Genomic DNA, 18,604 nt, shown 5'->3' on the forward strand with positions numbered 1-18,604 from the left:
AATCGAATTCTTTTTTTTAGCTGAAGAAGTTTTTATATTGATTGAATTTTTCTTTGAGTTTGAGTCTTTGATTGTTGATTTTTTTGAATTTTTTAATTGTTTATTCGATAATTTGGGAGCAATTTTTTTAGTTTTAGTGATGATTATATCATCATCATCATCATCATCATAATGGTCATTATCGAGATATTTCTCTTCTTCCTGTTCTTCTTCTTCATCATCTTCATCGTCATCGTCGTCGTTATAATCATCTTCATCTTCTTCAATATTATTTTCGAATTGGTGATCTATATCCTGGTCTGAGTTTGAATTATTGCTGTTTTCTTCTTCTTCTTCTTCTTCCTCTTTATTATCATTACTGAAGGAATTGATGAGGTTATTTGAAGATTCTAATTCTCTAAACTGTCTTAAATTTCTTTTTCTTTGAATAATTCTCTTTTCAATTGATGTTAGACGATCATTTCTTCTACCATAACTACCTATATTAATGTGTTTATGATTTGGAGGTTTCTTTCTTTTTGTGATTAAATTTGAATTTGAGTTTGATAAAGAGTTTTTTTTCTTATTTTTAGTGGATTGTTTATTGGTTGATGAAGATGAGTTTGGGGTAGAAAAACTTAATTCTAATCTTTCTAATTCATCAATTTCATCGATTTCAATGTCATTGCCATTTTTGTAAGCATCATCATCGTTGTCGTTGTCGCTGTTATTATTATTGATGTAGTTGTGTTTTTTGTTTGACTTTAGAGATCTTGAAGAGGATTTTGATGCTGGAGTTGAGATAGATATGAAATCCTTTTGGGTTTTAGTTGATCTTTTTCTTCTAGTTATTGTGGGCATATCTTTAGTGTTTAATTGTTTAATTGTTTAATTGTTTAATTGTTTAATTGTTTAATTGTTTATTGTTGTGAAAATTTCCTCTTGTTTTGAGATCGAGTTGTTTGAGATTGAATGGTTATAGTGTGAAAAATAAAAAGGAAAAATAAAAAAAAAATGAAGATGAAAATGAATATGAAAATGAAAATGGAGCCGAATAAAGTAGAATGCAATTCAATGAACTAACAAAAAAAGCTGGGAGAGAACAACAAAAAGAAATTGGTGGATGAATTGGTCGAGGAGTTGATGTCAAAGATGCCCAATCAAGAGAGATAGTCGACTGGTTATCAGCTTGAGAATTTGGTTTGAGCGAACTGAGGATATAATGCGACTCAAAAGCCAGGAAGGAGATCCGGCGCGGATAGACGCGGATAGACGCGGATATACATATCCGTTTCCGTATAAAAAATCCGCATTGTTCAGTTGTCTCCGTGGTGCATTCACATGCACATGCACATGCACATGCTTTTGAAAGCCGCCGGAAAGAAAAGCGCCGCTGGAGGATCCGAAAGAAGATCCGAGGAGGAGCCGAGAGTGTCGCAGTTTCCAGAGGATTCCAGAGGGTTTCAGAGGAGGAAACGCTGGATGAGCAGCAGAGGAAGCACAGACAGTAGAGCTCGGACTGGGAAGAAGCCGCTGGAGGAGAAGGGTCCTGCACAGAAACAGCGTATATAAGCCCTTGATCGTGCTGTTGGGGTTTGTTTTGTTTTGTTTGCTATATGATTTTTGTCAACTTAGTTCTCTTATTCCAGCGGTGATAGTTTATCTATTTGAGTCTTATTGCAGCAAAGCTTATAAGTTTCTCAATCCTAAATCTTATATTCCTTTAGTTGTTTTTGTTGAAAAATTTTAGAAATTTCTAACAAGATCCAGAGAGGTTGTGTATAAATAATTTATAAGTAATTTTGAATCCTGTTTTGTTAGAAGAGGATAGTCATTTTAGGAGAATAAGATCATTGACTGTATATAATAGTGCTTTGATTTTGTGATATTCTTTTTATCGTTATCAAAAGGCTTTTTTCGACCAGAGAATAAAAGTGTATTATTTAGTGAATAAGGGTTGAGGATAGAGCATCGAAATGACATATTCTAAGCCATCAACATCAGAGCAGATTGAAGTTACTGTGAAGAACAGTAATAGTACGATGGCCAAGTATCATAAGGATGGACGTAATTCGTCTTCGGCAGACTCTGGATCTTCGGTTTCATCATATTTAGATGAAGAAGATGGGTATCATCGGTACGATGTGAAGCATATTCAAAACCACTCGAATGCGAATGCGAATGCGAATGTTAATACTGATTTTTTGAGGTTGAATTTGAAGTCCTCTATTAATAAAAGCACAGCGACGTCGATTATCGGTGGATCTTCAATTAATATTGATCGTACTGATGATGATCGTGATCGTGATGATGATCGTGATCGTGATGATGATCGTGATGATAGTAATGGTAATGAGATCAAAATTAATATTAAAAAACATATCATTAATGAAAATTATAATGATAATGGGAATCAAAATAATATTGATACTGGTGATGGAAATGGCAAAAAACCATTGAATATAACAGATAGGGTCAAGTCTATATATAGCAAATTCAATGAATCTCACAAGATATTTTCATTTTCATTACCATTTGGGAATTCATTAAAGAAAAACCCTATAAAGTCGTTATCGCTACCAATAAAGTTGCCCTCAATTTTATTTCCATCGAGCAATGGAAATAAAGAGATGACAAAAGAAGAGATCAAGTTGAAATTGAAAAAGCAACAATCAATTACAACGATAGAAGAAGAGATTCTATATAAAGACCATAAAGGATTGGACAATTCCAGGTTACGAGCAATTAAAAACTCAATCACCATCAAGGGTATCAATGTGAACAATCTAAACAATATCATGAATATTATTAATAACAATAACAATAACAATAATAACGATAATAATAGCAATCAGGTGGATATCAGTGTTCATCAGTATGTTAGCAAATCTAATAATGGATCATTTAATTCTGAATTAGAGAGAATAGAGTCGATTTTCAATAAATTGGATGGGGATATAGTGATTATAGGCGGGTATAGAGGCTCAAAGTTGAAAGATAGAAAGCTGAACAAGACTTTGTGGATTCCAATTAAAGCAGGATTTAATTTGACCAAGATAAACTTGTTTATTGGGCCTGAAGATGAAGACGAAAATAGGATTGTAGACAAGGGACAAGTTATATCAAATGGGATGTTGACACACATTGGGCCAATTGACATTTCAAAGAGACTAATCAAGAAATTGGGCTCATCAAGAAATTCTGTTGTCCATGAATTTGGATATGATTGGAGGTTGTCAAGTGACATCAATTCTCACCGGTTGTATGAGTTTTTGAGCAATATTTATAAGAAAACGACAAACAGGACAACAAAGAAACATGGGATCTTGATACTCGCACATTCGATGGGAGGAATAATAACCCACCATGTTTTGAACAACTACGACACAGTTGAGAAAGGGCTAATTCGAGGGATAGTTTATATGGGAGTTCCTTCCTCGTGTCCAAACATCTTGGGGCCAATCAGATACGGAGACTCGATCTTGTTGAACAACAAGATCCTATCAGCAGAGGTGAATTTTTTGATGAGATCCAGCTTTGTTTTTCTACCATTGAACGGGAAATTGTTTGTTGATAAAGAAAGCAACGAAGAGTTGGTAATTGACTATTTCGATGCAGACAACTGGGTGAAATACAACTTGTCACCCTTGGTGTCTAGCTATTATAAGAACAACCGACACTACAACAACTACGACACAACCATCCGGGTGTCGTTTAACCAGGCCTACGACTACCTTTCGAGAACGCTCCGAAGAACAAAGAAGTTTCTCCACGAGTTGGAATACCGTCCCGAGTGGCAGAGCCAGTATCCACCGTTGGTGATCGTGTACGGCAACCAGGTGCCCTCGGTTCGACGCTCGCGAGTCGAGGGCTTCGGCGGCATTCTGCGCGGCGCCTACGACGATTTTGTATACGGGCCGGGCGACGGAGTGGTGTACCACAAGTTGCTCATGCCCGAGCAGAACGGCTTTCCGGTGGTGGCCAAAATCGCCTCCGACGCAGGCCATGTCAGTCTCATGGCCGACATAGACGCGATAAGCAGGGCTATCGAGGCGATTCTTGTGCACGAGCAGCACACGCAGCACGCGCCACACGCGCCGCCCCTGTTGCTGCGTAGTACGACTGGGGCACTGCTTCTGCTGCTGTCGCCGGTGGCTCGTAGCTCCGGCCGTGCGCCACCGGCCGATGTACAGCTGCCTCTGCTTCCTCTTCACAGCTCTGCTCCTGCGCTTCCTCCACCTGTTGGCTGAATTGCCTCCTCTGCCTTATCGTCGCTCTCCAGCTCTGTCCTTATTCTTGTCTCCAGCTGCAGCTTCTTTTCTCGTCCATCCGTAACACTCCTCACACTCCTCCCCCTCGTTTTTATCCTTGCCTGACACTCTTCCTGCTTTCTAATCCCACTCATTGACACACGTCGCTGTCCCTACAATCTACAACTGATTCACTGAGCAAATTCAGAAAAAAAAAAAAAAAGTATCTGAAAAAAAGAACAAAAAGAAGAACGTAAAAAAGAACGTAAAAAACCACTGAAAAAAAGAACTGAAAAAAAATTTACCACTTTTTTTTATCAATCAATATCTCACCTCCTGATTAATTCTATTTCTCCTTCCAACTTTTTTTTTTTCTTCTGAATTTGGTTTCTTGAGAGCACTGTTCTTCCACTGATATAAACCAACATCAAAATGGATTCTGATGGTGTTAACCAAATTGTCACTGCCCTTGGCTTGATCCACAACCCAAGAAGCTCAAATGATGATCGTCGTCAGGCTCAGCAATTCCTCGATAAAGTAAGACTAGAACCTGAGTCCCCATTTTGGGGTTACCAACTCTCTCTCCCCAACAGCAACAACAACACCATCGTTCGCCATTTTGGTTTGACCCTCCTAGAAAAATCAATCATGTACGACTATGACACCTACAACTTGGAGAAAATCCTAACTGTTCGAAAGTGGATCATCGAACTATGCTCAAATGTTACAAACGACGACCCAAACTACATCAAAGAAAAACTAGCCTTCCTATGGGTTGCCCTAGCCAAAAGATCCTGGGGCATTTATGTAGAACTAGACTGTGCTCCCCTTGACTTGGCTGCTCTAAATGAAATACTCATCAACAAGGACAAATCGGCTCCAAATCATCTTCCCAGGTCTCATCTTCTATCAAATTCAAATTCAAATTCAAACTCCAATTCCAATCCCAATTCCAATTCCAATTCCAATTCCAATTCCAATTCCAATTCCAATCCCAATTCCAATTCCAATTCCACTCCCAATCACAGTTCCAATCCCAATTCCTTTTCTCAAATCACCTCTACCAAAGATACACTATCATACACTGACCTAATAAGTGGTTGGGTCGACATGGACAAGGACTTGTTCCAGCTATGGAATGCCAACCTCTTTACCAGAGAACTATCCCTAATCATCTTCAGAACCCTATTCGAAGATATCTTCATCCTCGAAGACCCCATTGCCATCTCCAGATCTCCTCCTCTAAATCTCTTTTGCTCAGAAATCATGTCCTCCTCTGCCATAGTTGAAACATACTACGACGCAAGTCCTCTCATCTCCATCGCCAGAGCTTCCGATCATGGTTGGCTAAAAATCTGGTCTGACTTCCTCCAACAGTGTCTCTCAAACCAAAACGATAAAAACTCTCTAAACTTCATCAACAAAATACTATCAACCTTCAAAGCCTGTTTACACTGGATTTTTCCGGCAAACCTCCTAGAAAGCGATATCCTTCAAAGAATCACCTCTTCCCTATTATCTAACGACATCCACATCAAAATCTTAGCTGTAGACTGCCTCCATGCTCTATTAACAAGAACCTTCCTAACCACAGAAGAATTCAATAAAATAGTTGGCGCCATCTTCATGCCTGAAGGCATTCAAATGCTATCCCAGGTCTACGACTCAGTAATACTAGATCCAAACAACATCAACGAACACCACTACTCATTCATAAAAAAACTAGTCGAAATGTGCGTAGGCCTAAGCAGCTACCTAAGTTCAGCCGCCGCTGCTGCTGCTGCCTCCTCTTCCTCTTCAGATCCACCTTCAAACATCCCACTCTCAACCTCAAATTCAAACATCAATGCAAACACAAATCCCAATGCAACCAATACTACAAATGGCTCTTCTCAAAATTTCTCAACAAAATATTCCCCTCCTACAAAATCTGGCTCTTTTATCTTACCCAAAAACTCAGATATAATGGGCTACCTAAAACTAATTCTAAAGACAACATGCAACGAATCCCTAATAGTGTCAGGTCTTTCCTTAAACTTCTGGGTATCAATGCTAAGAATAGACACTCTTTCAAATGAAAATACTCTCTTCTTCCAATTGCTTCCAGATCTTCTAGAAATATGCGCCAACAGGTTACTAAACTACTCTGACTTATTTGAACAACAGGATAATAACGAATCATACACTGACGATTTCATACAATCCTCCAACAACAATAACCCGCACTTCAAAACTCTCCCTTCAAAGAAATACATTGATATCGACTTTGACTCAACGCCCGAAATAAACACTTTTCTATCAAACTACATAAAATATCTAGATGACATTATCAGAATAATTGTCTGTAAAAGACCAAAAGAAGGTTTACGCTGGTTGGAACAAAGACTAAAAGACTTCTTCTTTTCAGATCATGGCCTGAAATGTCTAAATCAATCAAAACTATACCTAAATAAAAAAATTGACTTGCCTTACTTCTGGGGCTACCAACAATTTGAAATCATTGAATCAACTGTCAAGGGTATCTCCCGCTGGAAAATCTGGTATGACGATGATAAACCAGATAAACAATCAAAACTAACTGAACTAAATCAACTAGTAGAAATCCTATGTGAAAATTTATTAGCCTTGAATTTATGCGATTTAATGCTTCTAAGAAAACAAATTCAAACATTGGTCCAATTTACTCCTTTGCTAAAAGACACACAATCTGGCTTAATGCTAAAAGTTTTGGAAAAAATATTAACCATTTCAACTTTTGAAATTAATGAAAATGCTTCAGACGAAGAAAGAGAATTAGTCAGAGATTTAAGAATCACCTGTGGCACTGAGTTAAATAGACTAGGCTATATGATTCCAGAATCATTGAAAGAGATCCTAAATGATCTAGAAAACGTTATCGCAAATATATTACTGACTAAAAAAATATCGGCTCATGAGTCTGTGGCGTTTAAATCTTTTTTATTAGTTGTATCCCAAAGATCCTCATTGGCAAAAGAAATAAAATTTGAAAAATTTTCGAAAATTGTAGATCCTGAACTTGAAGCTTGGAATGATCCTGCAACAATGAAAGGGCTCTCGGAATTGCCTTGGTTCATGGAGAGATTGGGTATTGTCAAAATCGCAGAATATTTCAAAGAAAGAGGAATTAATGGCAAAGCTGATCTTTTAACAATCGATATGGATGATAAGGGAAGAAAATTAAAATCTGCTTTAAATGAACATTGGGGCAAGATATTCCCTGTTAGAGCTACTAGAATCTATGTTCAATATTCTATTGAAAAATTACCTCACACTTCTCCAGATTACCTACATTTACTATCATTATGGAAACCAAGAATACAACCTATATTGCCATATATTTTACAACTAATTTCTCAAATTCAAAAATACCACAATCCTCAAAATTGGCTTGATTTACCTATTGAAGTTCAATCTTTTGTAAAAGATAGTTGTGCTGAAAGATTTTGGCAAGTTGGTGTATCCACAAAAAGCAGAGATTCTTTTGTTTCCGAAAGTGTCAAGGCAATGCACACGTTGAGGGATTTTGCAGATTCTGTTGGGCACATTGTCAGATATACTAGAGAATATGCATTCCTAGCAATTGCATCGATATCTCAATTGGAAGACACTTTATATGAAATTCCGGGAATGGGGGAATTGCTATGGAAAGCAGCAGCATCAGATTCAGCAGGTATATCATTGCATTCATGGAGACATATGATCAACTTATTATTCAGAAATACCGTTAAGAATTGTCCAGCAAAATTTGTTGTACCTTTTATGGGACCATTATTAACAATTGCATTACCTGCCATTGATGAATTATTAACTAAAAACTGGGAAATGGTGTATAATAATGGCATACAGTTGCAAGGAAACGAAAATGACGATGCTTTATCGGAAGAAATGATGCAAGAACATTTACTAAGGCAATTAACAGCAGTTGTGGATAGAATGTTGATTGATTTAGTTGGCCAACTCAATAGTAGGTTCCCCTTGAATGAAACCCAAATTGAGATTAGAACGTTGATATTCAATAATAAGGAACTACTAGGAAGCTTTTTACAACTATTGACACATGTAATAAGTTTTAAGGATACAAAATGCTCATACAATGCCATTTTAATATTGAGAAATTGTTACAAAGAAATTTTATTGAAAGATGAAGAAGTTGATAAATGGTTATGTAAAGAAATTTTTGTAATTTTAGCCACCATCTTGAATGATACATTTTTTCAGGATGTTCACGCCGAAGCTGGGTATCTGTTCACTGAAATATATATCTACTTGAGATCAAAGTATGATTTCCCAGCCTATGCATTAGAAGAAATATTACAATGTGATGATAAAGTGATTAAAAATATGGAAAGTCTTATGGGATCTAGTAAAAGCTTGAGACAAAGAAAGGTGTGTCTAATTCAAACCATTATAGCAAATAATGAGGCTATTCAAAAACAAGATAGAAAAAGATTACTAGCAGGAAGAAACCGCAAAAAGTTGAATACAGATTTAATGAATGGTGACGAACATCATATTTTGGGAAATTTATTTGGATGATATAGATATATGAAAGAAAATGCTTCGTATGAGAGTTCCAACAAGGCTGTTGCAAACTAAATAGTCTACACCTTTTTTTAACCTTTTTTTTTTTTTTTACCAAAAACACAGCTATTATATTATACTCCTCAAAATCCCATTTACTCTGTTCACTTTATATTTTCAGATGGTTTTAATCGCCCTCAAGAGCCATATTGGCAAAGTTCTAAGTATTTAAATAGGAAACCCACATCAAAGTATATATTTTTTTAATAAAACACTATTTCTCGACTTACTATTGGCTGTTTGAGTCCATCAGCTATCAACTGCTCTCTTCCACCAGCTCAAATCGCCTTCAAATAACAAAACCATCCATTTGCACAATCTGATAAGTTCTTCTTTTAGCAACTTTTTGCTTGAGGCTCTCAATAAAGCAAGCTCTGCTTGGTTCATGTCTTAATTGTACTTGAGACAACTTAAGTTTGATAAGTTTTGAGATAAGAGCCAATCTTATCTTTGGCTGTTTGCTGGTGGGAACAGTAAGCTCAACACTCAAGGTGAGATGAGATCAAATTGATATGATTCTCGTGGATATAAATATGGGGTAAATTTTTCAGTTATTTGACAACAGCTCTTTCAAAACCATCAATCAACTTTGGCCCCAGTTCATCTAGTGTCTTTTAATTGCAGGCTTCTTTCTAATCTACTCAGCTTTTTAATTTACCAATTGCAGCCGTAACAATGCCACCTTTAACTCAAGAAGTAATTAATGGTAACCTCGATAAGATTGTCCCTGAAAACATCTATAATGATACTGTTTTGCCATTATTGCAAGAACTTCTTGCAAAACCAGGTTTTGATCCAGCTGTCAAATTTGATTTCGACAAGCATATAATTTTCAATCCTGCTACTGATTATGAAAAGTACAAGCCAGTGATGTTGCCAGAGATTGATATTGATCATCCAGATGCTATCAGTGATATGGCTTTCACTTTGGCATTTCCATTGTACTCTGAAGAAGCTGTTGATACAATGAGATACGAAATCTTTCAAAAAGATATTTTCAGAAACCATTCTAGAATGGCAAATTTAACCAAATTCAAAGGAATGGATGTTCAAATTGCTGGACAAATTGGGGATACTCCTTTTACTAAGGATGCAATCACTCATCCAAAAGTTATGGAAATATTTAACAAGCTAGCTGGACTTGAATTGGTTTATATGATGCCCTATGAAGTAGGTTCAATTAATTTTGGCATCAAACCTGTGAAACAAGTTGAAGATGAAAAAAACAATAAAGAATATTATTTGGCTCAAAATGCTCAGGCTTTTGATGAAAATTCTGACTTTGTTAGAGGATGGCATCATGACAGTAACAGTTTTAGTTTAATCACAATGCTTTCAGACACAAAAGATATGATTGGTGGTGAAACTGCATTGAAAACTGGCGATGGCAGGATCTTAAAAATCAATAATTATCAAAAAGGATGGGCCTCTTTGGTTCATGCTCATTGTTTAAATCACATTGCATTGAAACCATACTGTTCCATTGAGAGAATTACTGCAGTTACAGCACTTAGAGCTAAGGATCCATTACATATGGATCCAACAGTTTTAACAACAATTAAACCCTCTGTTTTGCATAGAAGTCTTTATAATGAATACTATCCTGAGTGGATGGATTATAGATTGGAAATCATGCTAGAGAAACTCAAATGGTTGAGAGAAAAGGTTCAAAAAGACAAGAAAAAGGGTAAAGATTTTAATCAAATTGAAATGATTAACTATTTGGAGGATTTATCCAATTACACTAAAGCAACTTGGAGAGAATTTGAGGTTGTCGACGAAGGTAAATACTACCAACCTGAAAAGAAGAAATTTATCCTTAATTGGAGAGATGTCGAAGGCAGCGAAATGAGTCAAAAGATTATGAAATTTGATTTATAGAGACTTCAGAGAAGAAAGTTTCTAATTTATGAATATATTCTATTATTATTAAGCTTATAAACACATTAAATTATACAAATCTATTTATTTATTTATTTATTATGAATCTATATATATATGTCTTTTTTTTTTCTTTTTTTATTCAATAAAGATTCCGTTTTAGTATGTTACAAATTTGATTTATAATTTGGATCAGAATCAAGAGGTGGTAGAGTCTTTTCAATGAATTTAACAATTTCAATCAACTGTTCATTAACAACTTGGTGACCCATTCCATCAATTGGAATGAATTTTAAATTTGGCAAAGCAAATTCATTTTTAAAAAAATCATAAGATTGTTGAGCATATTTAAAACTAATCATTCTATCATTTATCCCGTGAAATTGTAAAATTTCAGTATCAACATTTGGAATACTCTTGCTAATATTATCGGTGGATTTGTATTTCAATAATTCTGGAATAATTTTAACAAAACCTGAGCATGAAATAAAACCAGCCAACTTATGTTTACTTAGGATAACTTGAGATAAAGTTAATGAACCACCTTGCGAGAAACCACCAAGTAAAATTCGATTTGAAGGAACATTATCATCTTTGATTAAAGAATCGATATGATTATTTATGGTCGAGATCGAATTCAAGTAGCCCTTTGTATCGTCCTTTGCATTGATTGACCCCATTTCATAGATATCAAACCATGATGGTATTTTGTTAGCATTTTGAACAGTTAATGGGATGGTTGGAGCATTAGGAAAGATGAATTTAATATGGTTGAATTTATTATTTGATTTTTCGCCTTGGAGAATATCAGCTAGGAATTTCCAGCCATTACCAGAGTCACCAAGACCATGAATGAATATGATAGCAGAGGAAGGAGATTTATTGATTGAATTGATAGTTATAGCAGACATGTTAGAGATGATATTGTTTTGAATATTTAGCGGATTGCTATTGTGGATTAGGTTTAATTTATGAGATACAAATAATATTGGTAATGAAAGGAATACGAAAAAGGAAAAGAGAGAAAAAAAGGATCTTAGCATTAAATCTTTGAGTTATTGAGAATAATTTAATTATGAAGAATAGTTTTGTTCTGTTTGTTTTCAACAGTGATTTGGGGAATACATCGAAATATTTATATGAAATAAGCTTTCATCGAACTGGCAGAGAAAGACATTCGAGTTGATGAGTAATGCTTATTAATAAGAGTGGAAATTGTTGATACTTACTAATGATGAAAGATATATAGATGATTAGATAAAAAAAAGATAAAAGATAAAAGATAAAAGATAAAAGAATAAAAGGATAAAAGAATAAAGTAAAAAAGAATAAGAAAAAATTAGAGGAAAAATGATATCAAGACTTTGAAAATTGTTGAAAACTTTGGAAGACTATTGAGTATATAGTTGCCATAAAGCAGGAGCAGCGCTAGGAGTCCAAGTTGGATCATGAGAAGTATGGGGTTGAAGACAAATGTATAATTGATTAGAATAAGAGACAATATCGTCTTTATTATATGCAACGTATAGTTGCCATTGTTTGATGTGACCATGATGAACAGAATCAGAGGTCGAAGAAGATGAAGAATCTTGTTCATTGTTGTTGTCGAGAACCTGTTGGTTATTATTTGGGTATTGCTGGGTTTGAGTATCTTGGTAATAGTTGTAATTGGAATTAATAACAAAAGGTTGACCTCTTGTACCAAGATAATTAATGGCAGTTCTGCTATATTCAAAATCATTTGATTGACTGAAAGATGAGATGGCGATGCTCATTTCAGGTTTGTTTAGATCTTCTTCAGCAATGACTTGATCTCTATTAAGAGCCCAGAAAGTTAGTAAACCGATATCTCTATATCTAACGAAGTTTAATAACTCGACAAAGTCGCTTTGGGTGAAAACTGAGTTGTCATCATTTTTACCTATCATAGGACAGATACCAATAGATTTATAGATTTCTTGTGCAGATCTATTGGGAAAGACATGAGAATGCAATTGCGCTTTCATTAGTTCGATCACTTTGATAGCAGCTTGACCCCAGGTGTTTGCATAAGGAATATCATCTAAGGACATGTAATAGTCCATTGCCATTGCGTTGATTAAAGTGATGTTAACGTTATAACCTTGGATTGTTTGAATACAATGGATGGCATCATTGGTCAACCCAAGATTTGGATGAGATGATAAAGTTAATGAAATGTATAAATTGTTTTGCAAGGCACTTTGTAATCTGGATAAAACCCTGCCAATTTGATTGATTAAAGTTAGATTGGTTAGATTTGAACCCTCAATGTCATAATCAATTGCATTTATATTATATTGTCTGAGGATGTTCAAAATTGCTTCAAATTCCTCGTCTTCGTTTAAGAAGTTGGATAAATAATTGCCCAGAGCACCGCCGAAACTTAGGATGATATTGCCATTATTGTTTGTAATTGAGTAGAAATTTCTGATATCGTCTTCCCATCTATGGATGTCGTCGACTGAGTTGACAACAAAGGCCAAAGTGACAGTGTTGAGACCTAGTTTTTGATGGGCTTCAGTTAAAGTAGATATTTTGTAATACTCAGTGTTGCCCTTGCCCCAAAGATACAAGTAAGGAGCAAAAATAGTGGGATTTGAGGACAAAGACTCAGGGTTCAATTGTACTAAAGGCATTGAGAAGAACTTGAAGAGATAAAGGAAGATGATGGGAAGAGAGAAGAAAAGCAGAAAAATCAAATAGTGGTTGGAGACTCGTTTCAAGAACTGGGAAAACATTGCGAGAGCAGGGTCTTTTATAGTGATGGGCTAGATAAGATTTGAAAGTTAGGTGAAACGAGAATGGGAAAGACAACAACAAGGCTTTGAAGGAGCTGGCGAGTAGAAAAAACCTGAACTGGGCTGAAGCTGGGAGTAGAATGGTGTCGAATCAAAGCCAATATATTCTGCGCATTCAGCAAAGCAGTTCCTTCAAAAGGTTTGCTTCAGAAGGTTTCCTTCAAAAGGTTTCTCAGAACATTGTTTGGGCTTTTTGGGTTTGCTTTTTGCCCTCTCCCGTAGATTTGGATTTGAAGCAGACGCATTGATATTCAGGTGTATGTGCATAAACGCATAGTCAGGAAGTATCCATTGTGGTGGAGTGCATCTGTATTAATGTTGAGCCACCATTGAGGTTTGCATTCTTAGACATTGGTGTGCGTTAGATATAATAACCAGTGATAAGAAAGGACTGAAAGAAGAATCAATTCAACAAGCAACAGCTAAAGGATTTGCAACCGATACTCCAACGTTTAAGAGCAGTGTGTTTCTGGCTGTGTTCAACATGTACCAACCTCCTGCATTACCACCAAAACCCTTTGTTGGTCCCAACAAGACTGGTGCTGACGACCAGACAGTGCAACAGAACAACACTGGCAGTGCTGAACAGAGCCACAAGAACAAAGACCATGGAGACACCATTGATAACTCAAAAGAAGACGAAAACTTGCTTCCACCTTTACCTGAGGTGATAACTTCATTGGCGCAGTCTCAGTTGGTTACGTTTCTAAACAGTGATAACTTGCTCAGGGGATATTTAATCAATTTAAATTTTTTTGTTAATTTCAAAAATGAGAAAAGGGAACTAATAGCAAATTTGATTAACAATCTAAACTCAATATTGATGAAATTCAATGATTTAAATCAATTGAAATATGAAATGAATAATAAACTAATCAATTTGAAGAATAAGGAAAAAAATTTTAATAATTTGTTACAAATCAAATTATTCAACTCACTAAAGAGATTCCAGTTCAATTATAAGGATAACAATCTACTAAATAATAAATTATTATTGAAAAAGGACTATTACAATAATATTTCAAACTCTTTATTAAACAAATTCCTAAATGATAATGTAAACATTCATGGTTCTGATATTAACTCCAATTCCAATCCCAATTCTGATAACAATACCGATCATACTAATGAGAACCCAGTTGATCAACTAAAACTAATTCATATAAATGAAAATAGTTTAGATTATAATGATTCAAACCAAACTCCAATTTCCGATAATAAATACTATAATGATTCAACTATCCAAGATTTTATCAAACTTTACAAATCATCAAGAAAATCTTACTATCTAAATAATGAAAGATTGAAAAGATTACATGAAAACAGAATTGGTGGAATGTTATGATGAAAATTATCAATTTTTAAATCAATAAAATAAAATAAAATGCTATAGTATAATATACAAATAAGTAATCAATCAATCAATCAATCAATCAATCAATCAATGATCAATCAGTCAACCAACTATTCAACCAACTGGTCGACTAACTAGTCAATACATCTTCTGTCTCTTATTTGAATGATATCCATGCTTGAGCTTCAATTCTTCTAACTCACTTCTCATAAATACATATGCCAAATGGATCTTACCAATAAAATGATCCCCTAATCTTCTATCACTATCTAATCTACTTAGATACGCCCCACAGGTCTTACAAACTTCCAATTTCTGTTGTCCAACTTGACCAATATTATCAATTAAATCTCGTATTGTCTTTGAAAATTTTTTTCGTTGTAAAATTATCTCATTTAATTTATTGCTCTCAACTATTGATTTCAACACTTGATTATTAGTATTTAATATCTCAATTTCTTGAATTATTATCCCAATCTTATTATCCATATTATCTAGTTCTTTAGTTAACTTGGATACCTTTAATTCTTCTTCTGGTGTATGTTTTAAATTCTCTGACGCCTGAACTATCTTGAAATTGCATTCATTTATATAGTATTCTAAATCTCGAATATACTCAATCTCAAATTCTTCAATCATTTTCTTAATTTTGTAATTTTCTCTTTCTTTCTCGTTATTTCTTTTTATTTTTTGATCTCTTTCTTTATTGTCTATTTTATTTTGAGGCTGTCCATTTTTATCGCCAATTTTCTGTTTTTCTTTTTCATTAATATCGCCATTAGTACTGTTTTTATCTTTCTCATCTTTCCCATCTTTTGCATTATTATCATTTTTCAAATTATTAAGATAATTCTTTTTCTGATTCTGATAATAAATCTTAAACTTCTCTGAATGAGTTTTTTTGCATTTACCAAACACCTCTTTGGTTCCAATGAATAAATCATGAGGACATGTTCCAACTAAAAACGACTTGCATATTTTGGTATCAAATAAATTAATCTCTCTATGTGGTCTATTGTATGAATATGAGGAAGAGGAAGATGGGTAGTAGCTATCTCTCCCCATCATTTCCTCAATTAATTTTCTCTGTTCTGCTGCCATGAGTGATAAAATATTAAATTAACAATACAAACAAGAATAATAAAAATAGAAATAGGAATAGGAATAAAAATAAATATAATATGAAATATTGAAAATAGATAAGATGGTCTTCAAATGTCGCTCTTTTTTTGTCGGCATTTTCTTCTTTGAACGCACGTGCTTCTATCAAAAAATTGTCTTTTCTTCAACTTTAAAATCAAATTATTGATAAGTTTGAATGAAAATTATATGGAAAATATATGATAATTATATGGAAAATATATGAAAAATATATGAATTTTTATTAGCATGATAAAGATGACTAATTTGAATTCTTCATTTTCAGTTGGGATGGGAATAATAACATGGTCATTAAGATTTGGATGTTTTTTGCATTTATTTATGGATGAAATATATGAATTTACAGAGACTTCAGGTGAATCAATGACACCAACATTACAGCCAAATGGCGATTATGCTCATGTTTTAAAAAGATACAAGTATGGAAAAGATTTAAAGGTTGGAGATGTGATAGTAGCAGTCAAACCGACAGAGCCTCACCACAGAGTATGTAAAAGAATAACAGGATTGCCTGGGGATATGATATTGATTGATCCATCGATGGGATCTGATTTAAATAGTTTTGATAAAATTGGCTACAATGGTAATGACAAAGATAAAGATAAAGATAAGAAAATTGGCGGTGACAAAGAATTTGATGAAAAGTTAAATGAATATATAGAGTATATTGAAAAAACCGATAAACAGGATATACAGGATAAAGAAACTTTTAAAAAATTGGAATTGAAAGAGTATAATGAAAATAAATACAACTCGATGAATAGATATATAATAGTACCTGAGGGACATTGTTGGCTAACTGGGGATAATTTGTCACAGTCATTAGATTCCAGGAGTTATCGACCAGTTCCTATGGGGTTGATAAAGGGGAAAATAATTGCAGCTAATTTGATATTTGAGCCATTTATTAAAATTGATGAAGATGATAAGTTGAATGTGTATGGATTTCGATGGATAAAGAATAATTTTGAAGACGAGATTTATTCTATCGAGTAATTGTTTAGTGCGTTGATGTATTACAAAAGCACTATAAGATTAGCATAAGAGATTACAAAGGCGGTGTATATTGATTATAGATATATTATAATTTATTTGTATATATATTTGTTTATATATTTTTCAAAAATTTTGAACCAAAATATAGAGTTGGAGCAATTAAAGAGAAAAATTTGATCAACACGTTAAAGATACTATCATATCTCCAATATTGGATAAAGAAAACCTCAAATGAAAATAGACAGATTATTAATATGATTGCATTCAAGTTTTTCAAATTTGAGAAAATGGAAATTGAGTTGGAATTAGAGTCTTTTTGATTTAAAATTTTGAAATTTAAAAACGATATGTAAGCGATGGAAATTGATATAAATAAGAAAGAATAAAGTAATTCTAATGATTTATTTGCTTGATCGGGGACTTTATTAAAGATATGATAAATTTCAGGTTTAAAAGAGTTAATTTTGTTATTGTTATTATTTGAGTTAAGATTTGAAGCGTGTTTCTTTTTATCCTTTGAATTAGAATTGAGATGGGAAGAAATTAAATCGTTTGAAAATTTGATCTTAAATAAATTCTTTTGAAATATGTTTTCCTCAATTGAGTTTGAATCGTAACTTGCTATAATTAAGTTTAGATTTAACGAATTTGAATTGAGTAGTAAGTTTTTAGGAATTTTGTTTAAATCAATTTTTAAAGCAACTTTTCCATTGTCATTAATAGTGGGATAGTAATAGTTTTCAAGGATATTATTCTCAGAATGTACATTGTCCTTGTAGTGGAGTTCATTGGATAGTGAGACAATGCATTGAATTGGTTTAGAGAAAGAGCTCGAAGCAATTGAGCCAGAAGACAAAGATATCTCAAAAGACAATTTGATACTATCAGATCTGGAGGTGAATTCAAGCTGTTTTGGAGGCTGTTGTAAGGCCTGAAGAGAATCAAAGCTCTCGACGTGGGCCCCAATGGAGAGCAATCCATTGGAGACAGAAAAGGCAGCAGAGCAGCAGGCCCAGCACAACAAAACAAGCACCTGAACCAAGCTGAGCATCTTATACATGGAGAAGATCTTGTTGATCTGAGCAGTGTCTAAGCAGTGTCTGAACAGCTTTGAGCAGCACTCAAAGTGCTTTCGTGGTCAACTCAGAAAAAGACAGTCCCACAGTTACACAGCAGGGGCGTAAGTGCTGTTCCAGACCTATCCGCACCCATGGATTTTGAGCCATGCACTACAGCACACTCATATGTGCTGTAGTGCATATGACGGTTTGAAAAGAGCACCTCCTAGCCTTTTCTTTGGCCCGAGGTCTGTAAAAATCATCCTGCCCCCAGAGTGAAGAGTCGATGCTCAGCAAATACGTATGCTACCCTTGAAACGTTTTATCTTCCACTTTGATCTTCCACTTTGTTGTGCTGCTCCTGACAATCAGAAGTGCTTTTGATGCAATGGTCTACCAGAGCCGGTCAGTATTTCCTAGCTGTGTGTGTTGCTGCTCAATGTTCTTTAACTGCTGGTGCTTATTGGCGTAATTGAGCCTCCAGGATATCTTCAAATGCTTTTG

At 34.5% G+C, this 18,604-nt stretch overlaps 9 protein-coding genes across 9 annotated transcripts; 5 read left to right on the forward strand and 4 right to left on the reverse strand.

The window, feature by feature from the left end:
• Positions 1 to 1,464: 1,464 nt before the first annotated feature.
• Positions 1,465 to 4,509, forward strand: ASCRUDRAFT_89510 (uncharacterized protein; the record flags this gene model as incomplete). The annotated part of the gene is made up of 4 exons (XM_020195030.1): positions 1,465 to 2,412; positions 2,449 to 2,756; positions 2,835 to 4,040; positions 4,492 to 4,509. Exons 1-4 carry the CDS (start codon positions 1,956 to 1,958, stop codon positions 4,507 to 4,509), a joined length of 1,989 nt encoding a protein of 662 aa, XP_020050517.1. The 5' UTR covers positions 1,465 to 1,955.
• A 46-nt stretch (positions 4,510 to 4,555) lies between these two features.
• MSN5 (karyopherin MSN5) lies at positions 4,556 to 8,786 on the forward strand (the record flags this gene model as incomplete). Its single annotated transcript, XM_020191126.1, has 3 exons — positions 4,556 to 5,125; positions 5,327 to 5,988; positions 6,190 to 8,786. The coding sequence occupies exons 1-3, from the start codon at positions 4,662 to 4,664 to the stop codon at positions 8,784 to 8,786; spliced, it is 3,723 nt and encodes a 1,240-aa protein (XP_020050518.1). The 5' UTR covers positions 4,556 to 4,661.
• Positions 8,787 to 9,506: 720 nt separating this feature from the next.
• On the forward strand, positions 9,507 to 10,712 carry ASCRUDRAFT_30935 (uncharacterized protein; the record flags this gene model as incomplete). The annotated part of the gene is made up of 1 exon (XM_020190231.1): positions 9,507 to 10,712. One exon carries the CDS (start codon positions 9,507 to 9,509, stop codon positions 10,710 to 10,712), a length of 1,206 nt encoding a protein of 401 aa, XP_020050519.1.
• A 167-nt stretch (positions 10,713 to 10,879) lies between these two features.
• On the reverse strand, positions 10,880 to 11,623 carry ASCRUDRAFT_79107 (acyl-protein thioesterase 1; the record flags this gene model as incomplete). Its single annotated transcript, XM_020194339.1, has 1 exon — positions 10,880 to 11,623. One exon carries the CDS (start codon positions 11,621 to 11,623, stop codon positions 10,880 to 10,882), a length of 744 nt encoding a protein of 247 aa, XP_020050520.1.
• A 792-nt stretch (positions 11,624 to 12,415) lies between these two features.
• Positions 12,416 to 13,324, reverse strand: ASCRUDRAFT_22018 (glycoside hydrolase family 18 protein; the record flags this gene model as incomplete). The annotated part of the gene is made up of 1 exon (XM_020189722.1): positions 12,416 to 13,324. A coding segment is annotated over one exon (909 nt), but the record flags the coding sequence as incomplete, so codon positions are not given.
• Positions 13,325 to 14,015: 691 nt separating this feature from the next.
• Positions 14,016 to 14,876, forward strand: ASCRUDRAFT_79109 (uncharacterized protein; the record flags this gene model as incomplete). Its single annotated transcript, XM_020194340.1, has 1 exon — positions 14,016 to 14,876. The coding sequence occupies one exon, from the start codon at positions 14,016 to 14,018 to the stop codon at positions 14,874 to 14,876; it is 861 nt and encodes a 286-aa protein (XP_020050522.1).
• LUC7 (Luc7p) lies at positions 14,862 to 16,021 on the reverse strand. The gene has a single exon (XM_020192468.1). It carries the CDS (start codon positions 15,984 to 15,986, stop codon positions 15,024 to 15,026), a length of 963 nt encoding a protein of 320 aa, XP_020050523.1. The 5' UTR covers positions 15,987 to 16,021; the 3' UTR covers positions 14,862 to 15,023.
• Positions 16,022 to 16,238: 217 nt separating this feature from the next.
• On the forward strand, positions 16,239 to 17,127 carry IMP1 (endopeptidase catalytic subunit IMP1). The gene has a single exon (XM_020192469.1). It carries the CDS (start codon positions 16,284 to 16,286, stop codon positions 17,040 to 17,042), a length of 759 nt encoding a protein of 252 aa, XP_020050524.1. The 5' UTR covers positions 16,239 to 16,283; the 3' UTR covers positions 17,043 to 17,127.
• ASCRUDRAFT_73891 (uncharacterized protein) lies at positions 17,103 to 18,125 on the reverse strand. Its single transcript, XM_020192470.1, has one exon. It carries the CDS (start codon positions 18,091 to 18,093, stop codon positions 17,155 to 17,157), a length of 939 nt encoding a protein of 312 aa, XP_020050525.1. The 5' UTR covers positions 18,094 to 18,125; the 3' UTR covers positions 17,103 to 17,154.
• Between the last annotated feature and the right edge of the window lie 479 nt (positions 18,126 to 18,604).

The sequence above is a fragment of the Ascoidea rubescens genome (assembly GCF_001661345.1).
Source record: "Ascoidea rubescens DSM 1968 unplaced genomic scaffold ASCRUscaffold_1, whole genome shotgun sequence".
NCBI lineage: Eukaryota > Fungi > Ascomycota > Saccharomycetes > Ascoideales > Ascoideaceae > Ascoidea > Ascoidea rubescens.

Coding starts and splice junctions, on each gene's coding strand:
- IMP1 (XM_020192469.1), top strand. CDS start 16,284: ATGACTAATTTGAATTCTTCATTTTCAGTTGGGATGGGAATAATAACA.
- LUC7 (XM_020192468.1), bottom strand. CDS start 15,986: ATGGCAGCAGAACAGAGAAAATTAATTGAGGAAATGATGGGGAGAGAT.
- ASCRUDRAFT_73891 (XM_020192470.1), bottom strand. CDS start 18,093: ATGCTCAGCTTGGTTCAGGTGCTTGTTTTGTTGTGCTGGGCCTGCTGC.